Source organism: Sander lucioperca, chromosome 11 (assembly GCF_008315115.2).
Source record: "Sander lucioperca isolate FBNREF2018 chromosome 11, SLUC_FBN_1.2, whole genome shotgun sequence".
Taxonomy (NCBI): Eukaryota; Metazoa; Chordata; class Actinopteri; order Perciformes; family Percidae; genus Sander; species Sander lucioperca.
This window is the reverse complement of record NC_050183.1, coordinates 10,043,151-10,060,475: the sequence shown is the minus strand read 5'-3', so window position 1 is coordinate 10,060,475 and position 17,325 is coordinate 10,043,151. Positions and strand designations below refer to the sequence as shown.

Here is a 17,325-nt window from a genome sequence, read left to right as displayed (position 1 = left end):
GACCATTTCAAATGCGACTGTCCCTGTTATTTTTCTTAATCCAAAAACTATTATGACGTGTAAACTAAAAACCTGCATTAGCTTCATTAAATAGCTAGCTAATTACCGCTAGAGTTTTAGGTCAAAGATGTATCCATAACTTTAATGTTAAATGAGACGTTGGGAAGAAAACGAGAATATCGTAGCATTAAATGCTAGCAAGGGCACAGTCTCTGGTAACCTTGGTACCGTGGTTCTAACCTGGTGTTGATACATGATAACAGACACTAGTCCAGCGGGTTATAACAGTGACTGACACAGCAGTATACGCTCATAACGCTGCACATAATGCTAGATAATGTTCGCATTAGCTTGGCGGCTAAGGCTAACTAGCTACTTAGCTTGATAGACAGCTAATACTAACACAACGTTAGCTAGCTAACGCTGCACCAGCTCTCATCTTCCAGGCAACGATGAACAAGCTTCTGAGACATGACACTGAACAGAATGAGAAGCAATGTTCCGGAGAGTTTAGCAACATAGCGGATAACATGTATATTTTTGACAACAAATTTCTAAATTACCTGCGGTCTCTTCTCAAGTTATTCTCGTCCCCTCAGCTGCTTTGCTGCTGCATTAACAAGACGTTCATAATGGACTTGATTGACAGGTCGCGTACTGGGGCACGAGGCATGGAAACAAATTACGTAGTCGTAACTTGGACATTCAATGCGATTGATCTTTACCACAACAGCCCGCTGACGTGAGGTTTCTAATGCGAGGTGATTTGGATCCGTTGTCCACTGAGTCTACTCCGCCCGCTTGTACCGCCCAGGGTCATAAAATGTGCGCTCCTTCTGAATTCGAGGCGGGACATACGAGGGGCGGGGCTGGCCTAGTAAACTGTCCGCTAGGTGGCGGGGTGTCTCAGCTATTTATTTCACTGATGTTTTATTTAGCTACAGAGTTACATATTTCATATCATTTTAGATGTTTATTTAGGCTAATTATAGAGTTATTTATTTCACAATGTATTTCATACCCTTGACATATTAAAAGCATTCGATCCAAATGCTTAAATCTAATTGAATAAAAACTGTTTTAAAATTGAATATTGCATAATTTGGAGGTATAATGTCACGCATGTGGCATTGACATTTAATTCAAGGGCAAGAAAGAAGCTATTATGACACATCAGAAACAGTGTTCATGTCCAGGTTTTATGTGGAAAATTAGATGTAATGTAACTGCAAAATAAGCCCCACAAATCTGCCAAAAGAAACTTGAAGAAAAAAACTATCTATCTATCTATCTATCTATCTATCTATCTATCTAGCATTTGTTATCTTGCTCAAAGACCCTCTAGCAGAAAGGCAGATTGAGAGATCTAAAAGTGTAATGCGTGACAGTTTATTTCAGACTGGATCCTTATTTTTTTCAAAGGAATATTGTATGTCTTGGCTAGGAGGAAGACTAGTCTTTAAATGCCATGAGCAAAATGATTTACTGTAAAAGGCAGGGTACTCTTATTCCAGTGTGTAGGTCCCAATTTCCTTTGTGTACTTTCCAAACTGACAATGGCACATATAAGAACACTGCAGCTACAGCAGACAATGCTTTGATATGATCCCCTTTGAATGGGCTTAAGATGTCATTTCATTTATTGGGATGAATATTCAGGGATACATGATAGTTTAGCTTGCTTAGATAAAGGATATTTCTATAAACAGCCTCTAGGGTGTGGTCATTTAGGAGGTTTTTTTCTGTGAGAGTGACATTTCAGAGGCAAAGACAGCTTGTTCATATATCAAACTGAATCTCATTGCAATGTGAAGGCAATTGGTGGGGAATCTTCATAAGCCCTTTGGAATTTGGCCTATAGGCCTATATAATTTATTAAATTTAAGTGCTGGGATGGTGCAGCCGGGTGCTCGAGGAACCGCACATGCGCACTTTCTCACTTCCTAGTCCAAACTACGAAAGTGGAGTGTTCAGTCATTGTGCAGTTACAGTAAGATAAACTAAATAAACAACAGTCTCAGTAATGGCTGTAAACTCGGAACCAAGTAGCGTTTCGTTGCCCGTTTCTGGAATAGTGATAGCAGTAGTATCAAGTTTCATTAATGGGTCGACATTTGTGCTTCAAAAAAAGGGAATATTACGCTCCCGCGACAGAGGTAACGTTAACACTGAAACAACAGCAAGTCGGCCGACATTATGACAAGAATACAGGGGTTCTCTTACAGTTATATACATCCATGGGTTAAAGCAAGAAACCATGTGTGAGCCTCACATGCTGCCCTGGAGGAAATGGGTACATGTATGAAACAAAGAAATATATAAATGTAAAACTGCACCAGAGAACTTTAAGTCATGAGAATATCTACACGGGTAGACGTGGGGTAACCATATAAAGGTGGTTCTTCAACTAGGAGCACCTTTGGCCTTGTGAAATAGGATTTTTTTTTTTTTCAAATCATACTAGTAACAGTCTCACAAGTTTTTTTTTTAATATGTCTAAATTTGAGGTCCATGAGTGGTCGCACTGCAATTTCAATATAATTGGGTGTTTTTTAACATTTTTTTCTGATGCTTAATGAACCAATGTCATTTCCACCACATCTAATACATGACTATAACTTAAAAATAAATGACATATATCACACCACAATAACATATGACTATTTTCATGAATAGCTTTGACAGCAAATACTTTTGTACAATAATTAAACATTTGTTAATTAAATAATTTAACATCAAAAGGACCAAATAGCTAAACCTCTACCAACCTAACCTGAAATATAATCATGGCCTGGGTATGTAATGTTTTCAAATAAAAAAAAACAACATATTATTACATTAAACAAGAGGAAGCGCTCACAAATTACCATATAAATAACACCATAAGTTGGGTAAAGCGTCGCAGGCCACACATACTAAACTTGTCACTGTATTTTCCCTAGGAGGGTCGTACCTCACAGATGTGGTGTGGTGGGCTGGCACACTGTCCAGTAAGTATAGCACCATCTGTCAGTTTTCTCAATCGCTTTGGCACATTTACTGAAACAAACGTACAATTTCCAAAACTCAAAGGACAATCCTCACACCACGTGTTACATTCAGCACACCACTCTATGTGACCTGCAAAAGGTGATTACTCTATCAAAATAATCAACTCATGTTTCAAATGTAAATACATCCATCAATGACTAAATCATTGTCCTCAAAACAAAAGGTTCCTTTATCATTGCTTAGACCAAGACAGTCAAAATGCAAAGACATCTTGTCAAATGAAAGGGTGATAGTTACCCACTATGTTACATTGTCCAGTTGCTTACATTGTATATTTAGTAAGTAAGTAAGTAAAGTTTATTTGTATAGCACCTTTCACAGATAAAAATCACAAAGTGCTTCACAATAAAATGCAAGAAACACAAGAAGTCACAATACAAGCAAATTGAAATACAAGTAGAAAATATAACAAACAGCCATAAAAGCCCCTCGACTAAGTAAAAGCCTGCTTGAACAGCAGAGTCTTCAGCTGCTTTTTAAAAGATTCGACAGAATCCACACAACGTGGCGGGAGAGGCAAGTCATTCCACAGCCTAGGAGCCACTGCTTGGAATGACCGATCCACTCTAGTTTTAAAATTAGTGCAGGGAACCACTAATATTTAGGCAGCTGAAAAGTATTGATGTCAGCCATGCCACATGCTATACTTTCTCATTGTGTGTACACACTAGCCAACTGTAAATACATAAAGAAAGCTTTTACAGAAAAAAAGATATACAACAGCAAAATGATCAGGAAATACTGTACAAAATGTGCAAGAAAAAAGAAAATCCGCTGCAAATGTATATCAACCTCAAGGGTCATCCAATTTCCTCTCTGTCTGGTCACAACATTTTATTAACATCACACCTGATATCCTCCCTTGCAATGTAATGAGGGAAAAATCTTTAGGCACGATGCAGCCACCCCCTACAACAATCTGCTGTGATATATTCACCTGTCACCTGTTTGCCTTTGGTTGCTCTAAATTGTGAGGAAGTTGTATTGTTCCCCATCTAGCCTATGTCTATCCATCTGACAACTTTTACAACAACACCACATAACTATTATCTATCTATCTATCTATCTATCTAATATATGTGTGACAGGTTATTGTGATTGTTGGTTGCTCTATTTTGCATGTAGGGATTTACACAATGAACATGTGTATAGTTGCATTTGAGAGTAATATGATTCAATAGCAAATGAATGCAAACCATTTTGATCTGTAAGGCTTACTCGGTGCATTTTGTGCCAAAGCAATTATAAATGACTACAGTCACGTGAACAGCTGACTTAATGTTAATATAAATAGTCATATAGTTTGACAATGTGTAATAGTAATTTGACGATTGTGTCAAAGCGATTGAGAAAAACTGTAACACCAGAAATCACATTCTGAGTTTTGGGCAATGTCCATAACTTACATTTCAAACAATATTTGAATGTATAAGGCTAAATGTTTTGACACACCTATTTATGAATCTCATTAGTGATTGTTGGTCAAATTGGGAATTTCCTGGCGTACAATGTGGCCCCCGCTGTAATAGTTACACCACTAGGAGCCCTTGGAGTGTTATTTGGGTAAGTCCAAGAGAGAATTCATGGCTTGTTTTAGCTTGACATCCATCATATAGTGTATACATACAGCAACATACTGTAGCTATATATATATATATATATATATATATATATATATATATATGTACACGGGTTAACATAAGTAAATAACAGACTTTGGTTTTGAATTGAAATGTCATACTCTGTAACAGAGATGTGTCCTTATATGTGAGTCCTAGCAGATATTTGCTGATCAGGCAGGTTTGTTACCTCAGGTAACACAGATGTGGTTAATTATTGATCTGTTTGTTAAATATGAAAATGTTTCTTTTCAATCTGTATGAATCATTTAGGTACCATGGCATTAAACCAGAATGAACTGCTTTAATCTCATTGTGTCACTGTATTAATGTACAGTACATCTACCAAGCACAAGAAGGCAGACAGAGTTATGATTACACTGTATAATCCTCTCAGGACTCTATGAATTGCCTTGTGTATTTTGCAACAAGATGGTGTTTTTGTGTGATGCAGGGCTGTGCTGGCTTCTTGGATCTTGAAGGAGCATTTAAATATCCTGGGAAAGCTTGGCTGTGTATTATGTTGCTGTGGCTCTGTTGTGCTTATCATTCATGCCCCTAAAGCGGAGACTGTTAGATCGAGACTGGAGTTAGAGGAGAGGCTATCGGACCCAGGTGACAAAGTCAATGTTGTTTGTTTTTTGCCTTTAATTTACTCTGGGAAATATTGTGTCCTCCATAATTAATATACGTAGATGAGTGTACACAGTAGAATTCCAAGCAGGCCAGTAAGAAGTGCCAATAATTAGTCCAGTTACTATCAACTTTTTTGTTTTACTGATCCAAAGTAAGCACTTATTCTGAATTAATAACTTTTTGGAACTATACAATATAATGGCATTGTATATGAAGATATATAAAAACATCCTTTCTCATCCTGCAGTGTTTGTAGTGTATGCCCTCTTGGTGGTCCTGCTGCTGGTCATACTCATTGTGTGGATTGCTCCAGCTCACGGCACATCAAACATCATGGTATATGTCGCCATATGTTCCCTCTTGGGAAGCTTCACTGTTCCAAGCAGCAAAGGACTTGGCCTGGTTGCACCAAACGCCTTTGGAGAAGGGCCGTCGAGCAGCAGAGCTCTGGCTCTCTTCCTGGGCTTGTTGGGGACTCTGGCTGTCAGCATCCTGATCCAGTTCTTCTTCATCAACAAGGCCTTGGAGTGTTTCAGCTCCAACATGTTTGAAGCCATATACTATGTAACATTCACATCCACTGTGATTCTTGCTTCTGCTCTTCTCTTCAAGGAGTGGACTGCACTGACTTTAACAGACAGCCTTGCCATGCTTTGTGGTCTGACGACAGTGTGCGTCGGGGTCGTTTTACTCCGCATTTCCCAAGAGGCTTTGATTTCTTGGAAGAAGAAGACAGACTGATTGAGATGCCCTCACATTTACATTACTTTTAACTTTTACTTTCTAACCCTAACCCTAGCCTACTGTCATTAAACAATACGTTTATGTTGGTCATTTTGGTTGCAGTAGTCTATTGTAATCTCTCTGCTGTAATGCTCTTTATTTTTTATGTATATCTTTATTTTTATTATTATTTTATACCTATTCTTATATTGTTTAATATTCCATCTAGAGAATGTGTGACGTGCACCAACAACACCAAAACAAATTCCTTGTATGTGTTAAAAAACTTACTTGGCAATAAAGCCCTTTATGATTCTGATTCTGATTCTGATTCTAATGTACATGATTTTGAATCAGGAGGGTTTTCAAATCATACTACAAGTTAGTTTGTGCTTTTATAATGTAGTGTAAAATGACTGCAATAAATATCTCATGGCAATTATTATTATTATTATTATTATTATTATTATTATTAAGAGTTGACTGTGCCCTCTGGGAGGGTCATCACACTAAGGCATTTTATAAAACAGAGGTGTGCCTAACCAATCTATATCCTTGTATTATTTCTTCATATAATTATTGAAGAAAATACTGCCAGGTCTTTAAACATGTTTTCTTATCTTTCTCCTTTTCCTTTTTATTTTCATATGTTATGTGACAAATCCTTATGTGGTAAATATGCTATAACCTTTACATCCCTTGTTCTTGTCAAATAGTTCTGAAATGTTTGTGAGATATAGAAGAGACAGAAAAAAAGGCAATGAGAGGAGATACTTTGAGTTCATGTATTATCTATATACACTTCCTGAACTGTAATATTCCCATTGTCCAATAAATAAAGAATAAAAAAAAAAATTAAAAAAAAGAGTTGACTTTGTATTCAGCTCCAGTAGATTGTATGTGTGATATGTGATACTGGACTTCAGCCTGCGGAGGGCACCCGGTTCAGTGGCCACAGCTCCTGTGATAAGCAGAAGAAGAAGCTCGCAGTGCGGCAGTCGTCAGGCGGAGTTGGTCGCTGCTGGCTGAATATGGAGAGAGCACGCAGTAGCTATGTGATGGTTAGCCACAGAGCCAGGAAGTAGGCTAGCTATTAGCTAACCTCCAGCTACTACCACTTTGTTTTTGTTGGGCAAACAACCAGCCACATTTGGACAGGTATTAAACTCTCATTATGACTTCTCAAACCTAGCAAGCAACCGATAGCCAGATTGTTGATTAACGCTAAGCGACTTTTGCTAGCCAGCCAGTTAGCCATCGCACTAATAAAAGCTAACCTGGCTAACTAAGGATATACTGGCATTTAAATACTCGTAGAATTATCCAAATGTAACGCTGTGGTACCACCACAGTGCTGCTGCAACTGAGAATAGTGTAAATTACCGACATGTAACGTTAATAGCCAGATGGTTGGCAAACTGGGTGTAAAAGGCGACTTCATGCCGTAACCCTGCACCTAGCCTGCCCAGGATGAGGTTAACCTCAGTGGCCAGTCACTTCCTCAATTCCTGTCTTGAAAGTAAAATGTTGAAATGCTGATAGAGTACCGTTAACAAGGCGTTATGTACAACACCCAGACAACCGGCTGGGCTGGTCATTCAACAGTCATGTCTGTGTGTTTGGTTGTATGGGATCAGTCGGCAGAGAAACTAGATAGTGCTTAATGAATGTATCGTTATTGTTAATCTGATGGATTTTCCCCACAATCGCAGTTTTCTACTTTGTAATATCGCCTGTGGAAACGGTAGGTCATTGCTGTAAGAAATGAATGCTGAAAACCTCCCTTTTTGACTTTTTTACGGCAGCTGATAAATGCTTTGTCTTCCATGTGCTCTGTTCTCAGGTGTCTGGGCTGGCCAGAACTGTACTTTGGTCAGCATCTGCACTGTTTGGCCGTAAATGTGACAGATCACATTGCCAACATATCCAGCCTCACTATGGGTCAGGACAGGGGGAAGTATGATTTTTACATCGGTCTGGGATTGGCCATCAGCTCCAGCATCTTCATAGGAGGCAGCTTTATTCTCAAGAAGAAAGGACTTCTGAGGCTGGCAAGGAAGGGATCGATGCGTGCAGGTACTGACCTTTTTCTGAGTATCTAATGCACATTACAAATACCCTACACCAAGGAACACATTGTCCAACTTTGTCAGCTGAGTTATGGCACTCCCTGCTCTTGTTGTGCAACACTGAAAGCCAGTTCAGTAGCCAAACCAATGGGGACAGTCCATTAACACACCTGATTACACCTGCCCTACATTTCAGGCTTGTTTAGTTTTACTCACATCTGCAGGGTGTGTTTGTGTTTTTATGAATGTGTGTGAGTCATCAGCACTGTCTTAACACCTAGTAAACATTAACTTCACCATGTCACTTCAACTCCGGCTCAAATCCAGTGCAGCTGCCTGACTTGTAGTATAATGGTTATGTAATTTGGGTTTTGCTTACATGCAAATGTTATTCAAATGAGTGGAATCACATGTTGTAAAATTTTAATTTTTTGTTCTTCAGGCCAGGGCGGCCATGCATATCTAAAAGAATGGCTATGGTGGGCTGGTTTACTATCAAGTAAGTAATGATACTCAGTAGTTAAAAATGTGATCAGACACGCCCAGTTAGCATGGATCTGGTGATTTGGACAATGTTGAGATTAAAACTGGGGTAAAGTTGGTTGAAAGCATATTTCTTAGACTAAGTAACTGTTGTGTCCTCAAGACCTTTTTAAATGACTAAATATTTTAGTGTGTTGTAGGTCCTCACTATTCATTGAAATGCTGTTAAACTATTATATACCCAGCCTAAATGTCTAAAAACCAACTTTTAACCCAGACTCCCAGATGTCTTTTGACCTGCAAAATACCAAACCCGAGCTTACATGGGAGGGTATCTTTGTACTTGATATTGTTGCAACACACTAAATCTTCAGACAGTATTTCAATGTTTACCTCTGCCTGCCTTTCATTACAACATAATTATCCTTTCCATACTTGGTAGTTAACTGAATGTGTTGTAATCCCTTACAGTGGGAGCTGGTGAAGCAGCCAACTTCGCAGCATATGCCTTTGCTCCTGCGACCCTGGTCACCCCACTGGGAGCCCTCAGTGTGCTCGTCAGGTACAGATGACTCACTGCATGACTTGGACACTTAAAGATGCTCTAAGCGATGTCACGCGTTTAGGCTACAGCATTTTTTTGTCACATACAGCAAACATCTCCTCACTATCCGCGAGCTGCCTGTCCCCTGAAAACACTGTAAAAAAAAGGCTCCACAAACGGCAACAAAAGCAAACTGTGCCAACCTGCACCACCAAACATAAGTGTTCCAGCCAATAACCGACAAGAAGGATTTGGGGGTGGAGGTTAGTGCGCGGAAGGGAGGGGGAGGGGATGGGATGAGGAGGAGGGAGGGGTGAGCTAGCCTTGTTGTGTTTGAAAATACTTCGAACGTCAACAAGAAGTGAGATCACCCAACATCGCTTAGAGCACCTTTTAAAATCTCATCTAAATTGGCTTCTCTTCCTATTTGTACATTGTGGACTGTAATCACTGCGTCTGCTGACTCCCCTGTAAATGTTATTGCAGTGCGGTGCTGTCGTCGTACTTCCTGACAGAGCGGTTAAACCTGCACGGGAAGCTCGGTTGCCTGCTCAGCATCCTTGGCTCCACCACCATGGTTATCCACGCTCCGCAAGAGGAAGAGATCAGCAGCCTGGAGCACATGGCCAAGAAGCTGGTTGACCCAGGTACAGAACAAAGCTGACATCAGAGATCTTGTCCATAAGTATTTCTTTCACTAAGGTTTCCTTCCTAGTCATGCTTCACAACAAAAATATTAAAACTGAAGCACATAAACTGAAATACAGCTATTCCATATTAGAATGGTGCCTATTTTGCTAAATTTAAGACCAAACACTACAACCATGTTCATATTTTATATCTTCTCACTTGTAAAGTCCAGCTAAACACCCTTACTCCTTTTTTCCTAGGGTTTTTTGTCTTTGCCACTCTTGTCATCATCGTGGCCCTCATCTTCATATTTGTCGTGGGTCCCCGTCACGGTCAGACCAATATCCTTGTCTACATCACCATCTGCTCAGTAATTGGGGCGCTATCAGTGTCCTGTGTCAAAGGACTGGGGATCGCCATCAAGGAAGCGATCGCCGGGAAAAGCGTAGCGAGGAACCCACTGGCATGGATCTTGCTTTTGGGTCTGGTGGCCTGTGTGAGCACACAGATCAACTACTTGAACAAGGCTCTGGACATATTCAACACCTCCCTGGTGACTCCCATCTACTACGTGTTCTTCACCACATCGGTGCTCACCTGCTCTGCCATCCTCTTCAAGGAGTGGGGGCACATGGGCGCAGACGACGTGATCGGCACCCTCAGTGGCTTCCTCACCATCATCGTGGGCATCTTCCTGCTCCACGCCTTCAAAGACATTAGTGTTAGCTTGGCCTCTCTCGCTGTGTCCATGAGGAAGGACGAACGGGCTTTTCCCACAGCCAACGGCATGGCGTCCCACTATGACCTGCTACGTAACGAGTCCACCGAGAACATGGAGGACAGAGAAATGGGCTTGCCTTCTGACAGCGTCTCTAGAAGGAATGGGGCAATGACTTCCTCATTGGATCATTAAGGCTTTTTGTTTGTTTGTTTCCAGCTGCCTACTGACTCACCAACCATAGCATTGTTGTTAAATAAGACAACAATAAGACAATCAACTGTATGGGGAAAGTGACTTGGACAGACCAGTGGATTGTATTAATGTTTTCATTCTCAGAATATGACCTGGTCGTATTCAGTAACTGTTAGAACTTAATTTCATTCCTCTGTAGCGCTGAAAGTTATTTTTGTTTTAAAGAAATGTTTTGTTATATGTACATGCATATTCATGCACTGACTTACTTTCTATAAATCAATCCGATAATAGTTTTAATATATATTCTATGAGGTCCTGCTGACAATGACATTAAAGAGACAGTCGCTATAATTTGGAGTTTTTCATACTTGAAAGTGACAACAATTTTAGTTGGAAGTAGTTTTTTTTGTAGTGTTTACATGAAAAGCTCGAGATGAAGACAGATTTGTTACATATTTATTGAATTAAAATGATTAAAACATTTGAAACACAAGGCACAGTGAATAAATGCTTAACATGACTATGAGCTTTGTTACCTTTTAATTTCCTTTAAAATATTTAGCATGCATGTTCTACAATATAGAATACTCCCCCCCCCCACACACACACACTTAAAATAGGTTACTGTCCACCCTTAACATTCCACCACTGCAAAGCCTTAAATACGTATCTGATAAAACTAATTTCACCTTCCTGATCTATAGCTTTCTGCAAGTATAAAACAAATAATAGTTATCAATTCATTTCTGATAAGGCACAAGTGAATACAAAAAAAAGAATTCTGACAAAAAAAAGTGGGCCACCTTCCGTACATTTAATGGTCCTTTGCTACTAAAGACTCAAAGTAAGTGAGGAATATTTGCGGATAGTCTAGTAATGCTGACAGTGTTCAGGCTGGTCCACCTCAGCTGCTAGCAAGTGACTGGTGTATCGGGGGTTGGAAGCATCGGACGTGTTCGACCGGCATGTTCTCTCCGTCTCCAGACTTCAGGTACTTGTTCAGGATGGCAAAAATCTCATTGTTGAGGATCTGGAATTTGCGGATTCTGTCGACCATCTTCTTCAGTGGCTAAGGAGAAGCAGAAATACACAGGTATGTTGTAATTACAGACAACGATCTTTCAACTTAATAAAATGATTTAGTCGTGTTTTGGTTAGTCAACAGTACATTTTGTACAGTAAGCTTGTTATAAGTTAAATAACTCGGAGTTAATGCCACTTGAAGGATCAATGTAAAGTGAAGCACCGAGCCGCTACACTGTGCTGCTGCAGCTTACTAAAGACTCCTTTTATGAATAAAGTGCTTGTGTATCTGTATGATAGAACATGTTAAATTGAAAGGTTCAAAATAATCTGATACAACAAACAAACAAAGCACTGCACTAATTGTTTCAATTAGCCTTCCCCAGTTTTATGACAAAATTAAAAAAACAAAGCCTGTCATTATTAGTTCCAAGGGACATTTTGTGACACATTCCTTTTGTGTTGAGAAAAAAAATCATTTCTGTGGGGTAAAAAAACTAATGTGAAGTAAAAGAACACCAAAGTCAAAAGGCACGGCTAGCCGAGTTTTTTCATTTTCATCATTAGTGCAGTTAACAGATGGAGAAAAGGATTCTTGAAATCATTTGAGATTAAAATGTTTTCCAGTTTCTCCAAAACAATTCAATAAAATGCAACCATGTGCACAGTAATGGACGTTTTTCAGTTCAAATGAATGCATCCTTTCATGACTTTGACTAATTGATTCCATTGATCAATCTTCCAATTAATGCTGCAACTAACGATTATTTTCATAGTTGATTAATCTGTTGATTATTTTCATAGTTGATTAATCGATTAGCGGTTTGGTCTAAAATGTCGATCAGTGTTGATGTGACGGGACGAACAAAGCACTGCACTAATTGTTTCAATTAGCCTTCCCAGTTTTATGATGACATTCAAACAAAGAATTCTGACTATTTTAGTACAGCTGTGTCATGAGCTGCCATTGCACATTGCTAATCGTCATCTCTCCAACTCACCACGCTCTTGATGACCTCATCCTTGCCGTCGTGTTTCTGCACCTTGAGAAGGTGGTAGCTGAAGTCGAGGATGTCAAAGCGTCGGTGCTGTCCCAGGAGGGAGATGATCATGCAGCCGGCCCAGTGGAGGCCGTCTCCGAAGCACTGCCTGAAAAGCAGGAACGGGGTGCATGAGTATAAAGATGTGGCACTTTAAAAAAAAAAAAAAAAAAAAATTCACAAAAAGTGGTTGAGAGGATGCGGTACAGATGTGTGTGCTGCTGCTGCTGCTGCTGCACTCACTCCACTGTGAACTCGTGGGCTCCCACAGGGATGCAGTACACAAACTGCATGGCACTCCAGAGACGGTGGAACTCCACACACTCGTCCACATGCATCACGCCGTTGCTGGGCAGCGGGCCGCGCCATATGGGGTCGTCCAAGAAGCCTCGCACACGTGTGAGGATGACCTCGAACATGGACAAACCGCAGCACAGCCTCTCTTTGGTCAGAAGGTCGCCCTCACGAGCAATGGCAATTTGCTGAAAGAGAAGTGAGGCGGGAGAAGTTGCTATGGAAGAAGTACACACGGCGGCGAGAGCAAATGAAGTCTAACCATTTATCCAGCTAATTTCAATAACTTCATTTAATATTGTATGTGGTGTTTTCTTTTTCGGGGTGCAAATGTTCCACCAAAACAAGTTCTTTCTTGAGACCATTTATCGCTGTGTCCGGAGCTTAGCGCCGCCCAAGACGATTGTGATTGATTTAAAGAAATGCCAACAACCCCTGACCGTCTTTTCTCCTATCCCGGAGTTTATGCTCCAGTTGCCAGACATTCCTTTGCAGCGCTGTGGAGATAGGTCTGGCAATGCGGGACTACAAACAAATGATCAGCACATCATTTGGTCAACATCATTAACTTGTTGCATGATATAACAATGCTGATTCTGCAGGGAACACAATAATGACAGCTTCCAGTCCCGGCGTTGTTGGAGCGGCCGTACCTGTGGGGTTCCAAGGCGCTCTATCAGTGGAACCAGGTGCAGTGCTGTGTATTTAGCCTCCAAGCGCTTCATCTTGGCATCCAGGCGTTCCCCCTCTGCACACAGTGAGGAAAAGAAAAGCGTGAAAGAATGAGTCTGGTGATGTTCTATATTCTTATTATTGTCAACAAATCAAAGTATTTGCTGTGTAGGTTTCCACTGAAAGAAGCCATAGCTTGACGCCCTACTGATTCCCCTCGTCTTAATCCACAGGACCACTTGGTAAAAGTATAATAATTTACTTTTACACAAAAAGAATTGGTACAAAGCGATATCTATTTCTAGAATCATGAAGAGAGCGAGAGTGACGGTAAAAAAAACAACCTGTGTGGCTCCACTCTCTGCTAAACTGACTCAAAATGCCACCGGTAAAAAAAAAAAAAAAAAAAGACCTGCCCCCCCTTTAGTGAGAGTATCAAAGGTAATTGAAGGTGCACAATCAATAATGTAATATTAATGAAATTCCATGCGTTTTAAATGATCAGCACACACATATTAAATGCAAAGAATCAAACAATAAACTTATTGCATCACTGTAAATATGAACTGTATACTGTAAATATTCCTTCCAAGTCCCTCTAGGTAAACAAACAATGTGAATTACTGTAGTTTTACTACGTATAAACTTAAATTATTACACTGTGGATCTGTTCTGAACTGTAACTAAATCAAAGCCCTCTCTCATCTGTTTTAATTGGCATCATAAATTTGTATCATACATTGTTACACTGTTTTCCATCCTGAAGATGTATCTGCGTGGACCTACCTTGAACCAATCCTCCTTTTCTAAGCAGCCTCTTTCTCATCCATCTACAGTACTCTCACGTCATCCAAGTGAATGGAGCGACTGTTAGAACATCTAGCCTATATATTCTTGTGCGTTTCATTAAACATTTGGAACATTGTAAACTGGGCCCTGCTTCGTGTCACTTTGTTCTCAGAGAGAACTGCTTTCAGAACCGACTCACAGATGATAGGATACAAACCAGCAAACAATTGGGATTGGATTGTATCGACGGTATCCAAACCCTGATATCGCTTTCTTCCTCTGTACCACAGAGCTCCATTGTGGTCCAAAAACACACAGTGAGCTGTTGCACTGGGTCGTCATGTTCCTCCATTACCATGAGCCACACACACTGTTTATTCAGAGTCCATCACACCATATTTGTATTAGTCCGCGGCTGGAAGCAGTCCTACAGTGCCCAGCTATTTTAGGGAATTATTTAGACTAACTTAAAACCAATGCAGCCATGTATATGATTCTCATCTTAGCTAGATAAGACAATAAGAAAACCCTATCTGCCAGTATGCTTCATCAGAACTGTCGGATGGTTGAAAAAGCTTCAAAAACTAAGACAATCGGACAGTCACCCTCATTTGGGAGCTGTGGTGAGGTAAGAAAGTTGCCAGGGTTCTCTCGCTCTCTTTTTTTTTAATTCATTACACATCTGTCACTCTGGCTGTGTATAAACCAGTGAAACACTATGGATGCTTTGCAGCAACGACTGCCTGAAAATGTGTTAACCCCATATTAAAAGGATTACTGCATTTCACTTCTGTCAGTGACTGCCGGCTTTTCACTCTTTTCCTCTCCACTTGAAAATAAACCAATGTTCACTCTTACCTTTGACATGGACTCTTGGAAGAATGTTCTGAAAAGGTGCAGCGTGCAGCAAATCACAAACTTCTTCCTGTGACTGGGAGGAAGATACAGAGAAAGTCAAAACACTGACATGCTAAGGTATGGAAGCACATTTTAATTGCATGCTGAATAAGTGAAATTCTTCTTAAAAAGGCCATCATTTAAAAAAAATGTATCCCATTTTATACCATAAAACTGGCGTACAGGCGCCTCAGTGATTGTACCATAGATGTAATGTCAATGCACTGATAAGCCATACGACTTTTCAGTTGGAAATCAACTCCATGTATCACATTTGCACTTAAATTGGAAATGTTCCAATTGAAATGCATACCAGACTCTGCTCGCTCAGCAGACAGAACAGCATGGCGTTGCCCACTTCCCTCAGGTTCTGGAAGCACACTGTCTTGAGCTCGGCGTACTCAACAATGTCCTTCAGCTGGTGGTGAAAGAATTCCAGGATACCTGAAAAGAAATAGAGCCTAAATACATCATCTGTCACACAGTTTACCAGCCCTCAACCGTCCGCCACAGCAGCACGTATAGCCGATTCAGTCGTAAACACATTCTGCTGGCCATTTGCACTGCTTTTGTTGCAGCATGGCTAAATTTCTGGTATAGTATACGGGTCTCTGCAAAATGAGGGTAACTCGCGTTGTCATTTTAATTCTCCGTTAGGAAAATTATGATTTACATACTTTTCCTCTTGTTATTTATTATACTGTTTGCATAAGAATACCATATAATACTGATTACTCTAAACAAGATACCATGGAGCCATCGTCTGTCCTTGTGAAAGGTACAGGATGTTTCTGAGGGCAGAGCAGGCAGAGGAGATTCCCAGCCTGAGGACAGAACATGTCTCTCTAAACAGATAAAGGAGACGTCATCGACTCTGACAAAATAACAACTAACGACACCAACTCTGTATTATGATTGTATTTCACACATAAATAAGATACTGTTTGAGGCTTACGTTAGTCACTTTCTGTACTTGTGCTGTGAGTGCTGTAAACTGACTCTACTTGCAAGTAAACAAACTTTAATATATCTTCAGTGGCTCTGTCTATCCTTTGATAATGTAATTATTCTAACATTCTCTTTTTTGCTTCCCTGGCGAGTAATCTCCCCCTGGCATTCGTCACGGTGCCACTGAGTGTAAAAGCGCGAAAGGCGGAGGTATGTCCCTCTTTGGCTAATGTATTTTAAAGATGGAGGTATGTCCCTCTTTGGTTAATGTATTTTAAAGATGGAGGTAAGTCCCTCTTTGGCTAATGTATTTTAAAGATGGAGGTATGTCCCTCTTTGGTTAATGTATTTTAAAGATGGAGGTATGTTCCTCTTTGGTTAATGTATTTTAAAGATGGAGGTATGTCCCTCTTTGGCTAATGTATTTTAAAGATGGAGGTAAGTCCCTCTTTGGTTAATGTATTTTAAAGATGGAGGTATGTCCCTCTTTGGCTAATGTATTTTAAAGATGGAGGTATGTCCCTCTTTGGCTAATGTATTTTAAAGATGGAGGTAAGTCCCTCTTTGGTTAATGTATTTTAAAGATGGAGGTATGTCCCTCTTTGGTTAATGTATTTTAAAGATGGAGGTATGTTCCTCTTTGGCTAATGTATTTTAAAGATGGAGGTATGTCCCTCTTTGGCTAATGTATTTTAAAGATGGAGGTATGTCCCTCTTTGGCTAATGTATTTTAAAGATGGAGGTAAGTCCCTCTTTGGCTAATGTATTTTGAAGATGGAGGTATGTCCCTCTTTGGTTAATGTATTTTAAAGATGGAGGTATGTTCCTCTTTGGTTAATGTATTTTAAAGATGGAGGTATGTCCCTCTTTGGCTAATGTATTTTAAAGATGGAGGTATGTCCCTCTTTGGCTAATGTATTTTAAAGATGGAGGTATGTCCCTCTTTGGCTAATGTATTTTAAAGATGGAGGTAAGTCCCTCTTTGGCTAAT

General features: G+C 40.0%; 4 protein-coding genes across 7 annotated transcripts in view; 2 read left to right on the top strand and 2 right to left on the bottom strand.

Annotated features, from left to right (window-relative positions):
* Nucleotides 1-791, bottom strand: part of herc2 (HECT and RLD domain containing E3 ubiquitin protein ligase 2) — a 53,549-nt gene extending 52,758 nt beyond the window's left edge. For both annotated transcript variants that reach the window (XM_031309458.2, XM_031309460.2), the window contains exon 1: nt 564-791. The gene's annotated coding sequence lies outside the window, so the exon portion shown is untranslated. The remainder of the gene's footprint in view (nt 1-563) is intronic.
* Nucleotides 792-1,916: 1,125 nt separating this feature from the next.
* On the top strand, nt 1,917-6,162 carry nipa1 (NIPA magnesium transporter 1). Its single transcript, XM_031309428.2, has 5 exons — nt 1,917-2,156; nt 2,943-2,990; nt 4,524-4,614; nt 5,125-5,285; nt 5,554-6,162. Exons 1-5 carry the CDS (start codon nt 2,024-2,026, stop codon nt 6,045-6,047), a joined length of 927 nt encoding a protein of 308 aa, XP_031165288.1. The 5' UTR covers nt 1,917-2,023; the 3' UTR covers nt 6,048-6,162.
* A 754-nt stretch (nt 6,163-6,916) lies between these two features.
* On the top strand, nt 6,917-11,191 carry nipa2 (NIPA magnesium transporter 2). Of its 2 annotated transcripts, none has more exons than XM_031309425.2 (6): nt 6,917-7,187; nt 7,873-8,105; nt 8,541-8,597; nt 9,053-9,143; nt 9,612-9,772; nt 10,016-11,191. In XM_031309425.2, the coding sequence occupies exons 2-6, from the start codon at nt 7,967-7,969 to the stop codon at nt 10,666-10,668; spliced, it is 1,101 nt and encodes a 366-aa protein (XP_031165285.1). In that variant the 5' UTR covers nt 6,917-7,187; nt 7,873-7,966; the 3' UTR covers nt 10,669-11,191. The 2 variants fall into 2 exon arrangements, with proteins under 2 accessions (XP_031165285.1, XP_031165286.1); XM_031309426.2 differs by lacking the exon at nt 6,917-7,187 and adding an exon at nt 7,737-7,773.
* Nucleotides 10,891-17,325, bottom strand: part of cyfip1 (cytoplasmic FMR1 interacting protein 1) — a 60,313-nt gene continuing 53,878 nt past the window's right edge. For both annotated transcript variants that reach the window (XM_031309423.2, XM_031309424.2), the window contains exons 26-31: nt 15,700-15,830; nt 15,348-15,420; nt 13,682-13,776; nt 12,978-13,216; nt 12,696-12,843; nt 10,891-11,740 (exon numbers count right to left, since the gene is read on the bottom strand). In XM_031309423.2, coding sequence (XP_031165283.1) covers nt 11,576-11,740; nt 12,696-12,843; nt 12,978-13,216; nt 13,682-13,776; nt 15,348-15,420; nt 15,700-15,830 — 851 coding nt within the window. In that variant the 3' untranslated portion in view covers nt 10,891-11,575. The remainder of the gene's footprint in view (nt 11,741-12,695; nt 12,844-12,977; nt 13,217-13,681; nt 13,777-15,347; nt 15,421-15,699; nt 15,831-17,325) is intronic.

Bases quoted from the DNA above. Each gene is read 5' to 3' on its own strand.
- nipa1 (XM_031309428.2), top strand. From the start codon at position 2,024: ATGGCTGTAAACTCGGAACCAAGTAGCGTTTCGTTGCCCGTTTCTGGA. The intron at 2,991-4,523 runs GTAAGTATAGCA...GAATCTCATTAG, and splicing joins GTGGGCTGGCACACTGTCCA to TGATTGTTGGTCAAATTGGG. The intron at 5,286-5,553 runs GTGACAAAGTCA...CTCATCCTGCAG, and splicing joins GGAGAGGCTATCGGACCCAG to TGTTTGTAGTGTATGCCCTC.
- nipa2 (XM_031309425.2), top strand. From the start codon at position 7,967: ATGGGTCAGGACAGGGGGAAGTATGATTTTTACATCGGTCTGGGATTG. The intron at 9,144-9,611 runs GTACAGATGACT...ATGTTATTGCAG, and splicing joins GCCCTCAGTGTGCTCGTCAG to TGCGGTGCTGTCGTCGTACT. The intron at 9,773-10,015 runs GTACAGAACAAA...CTTTTTTCCTAG, and splicing joins CAAGAAGCTGGTTGACCCAG to GGTTTTTTGTCTTTGCCACT.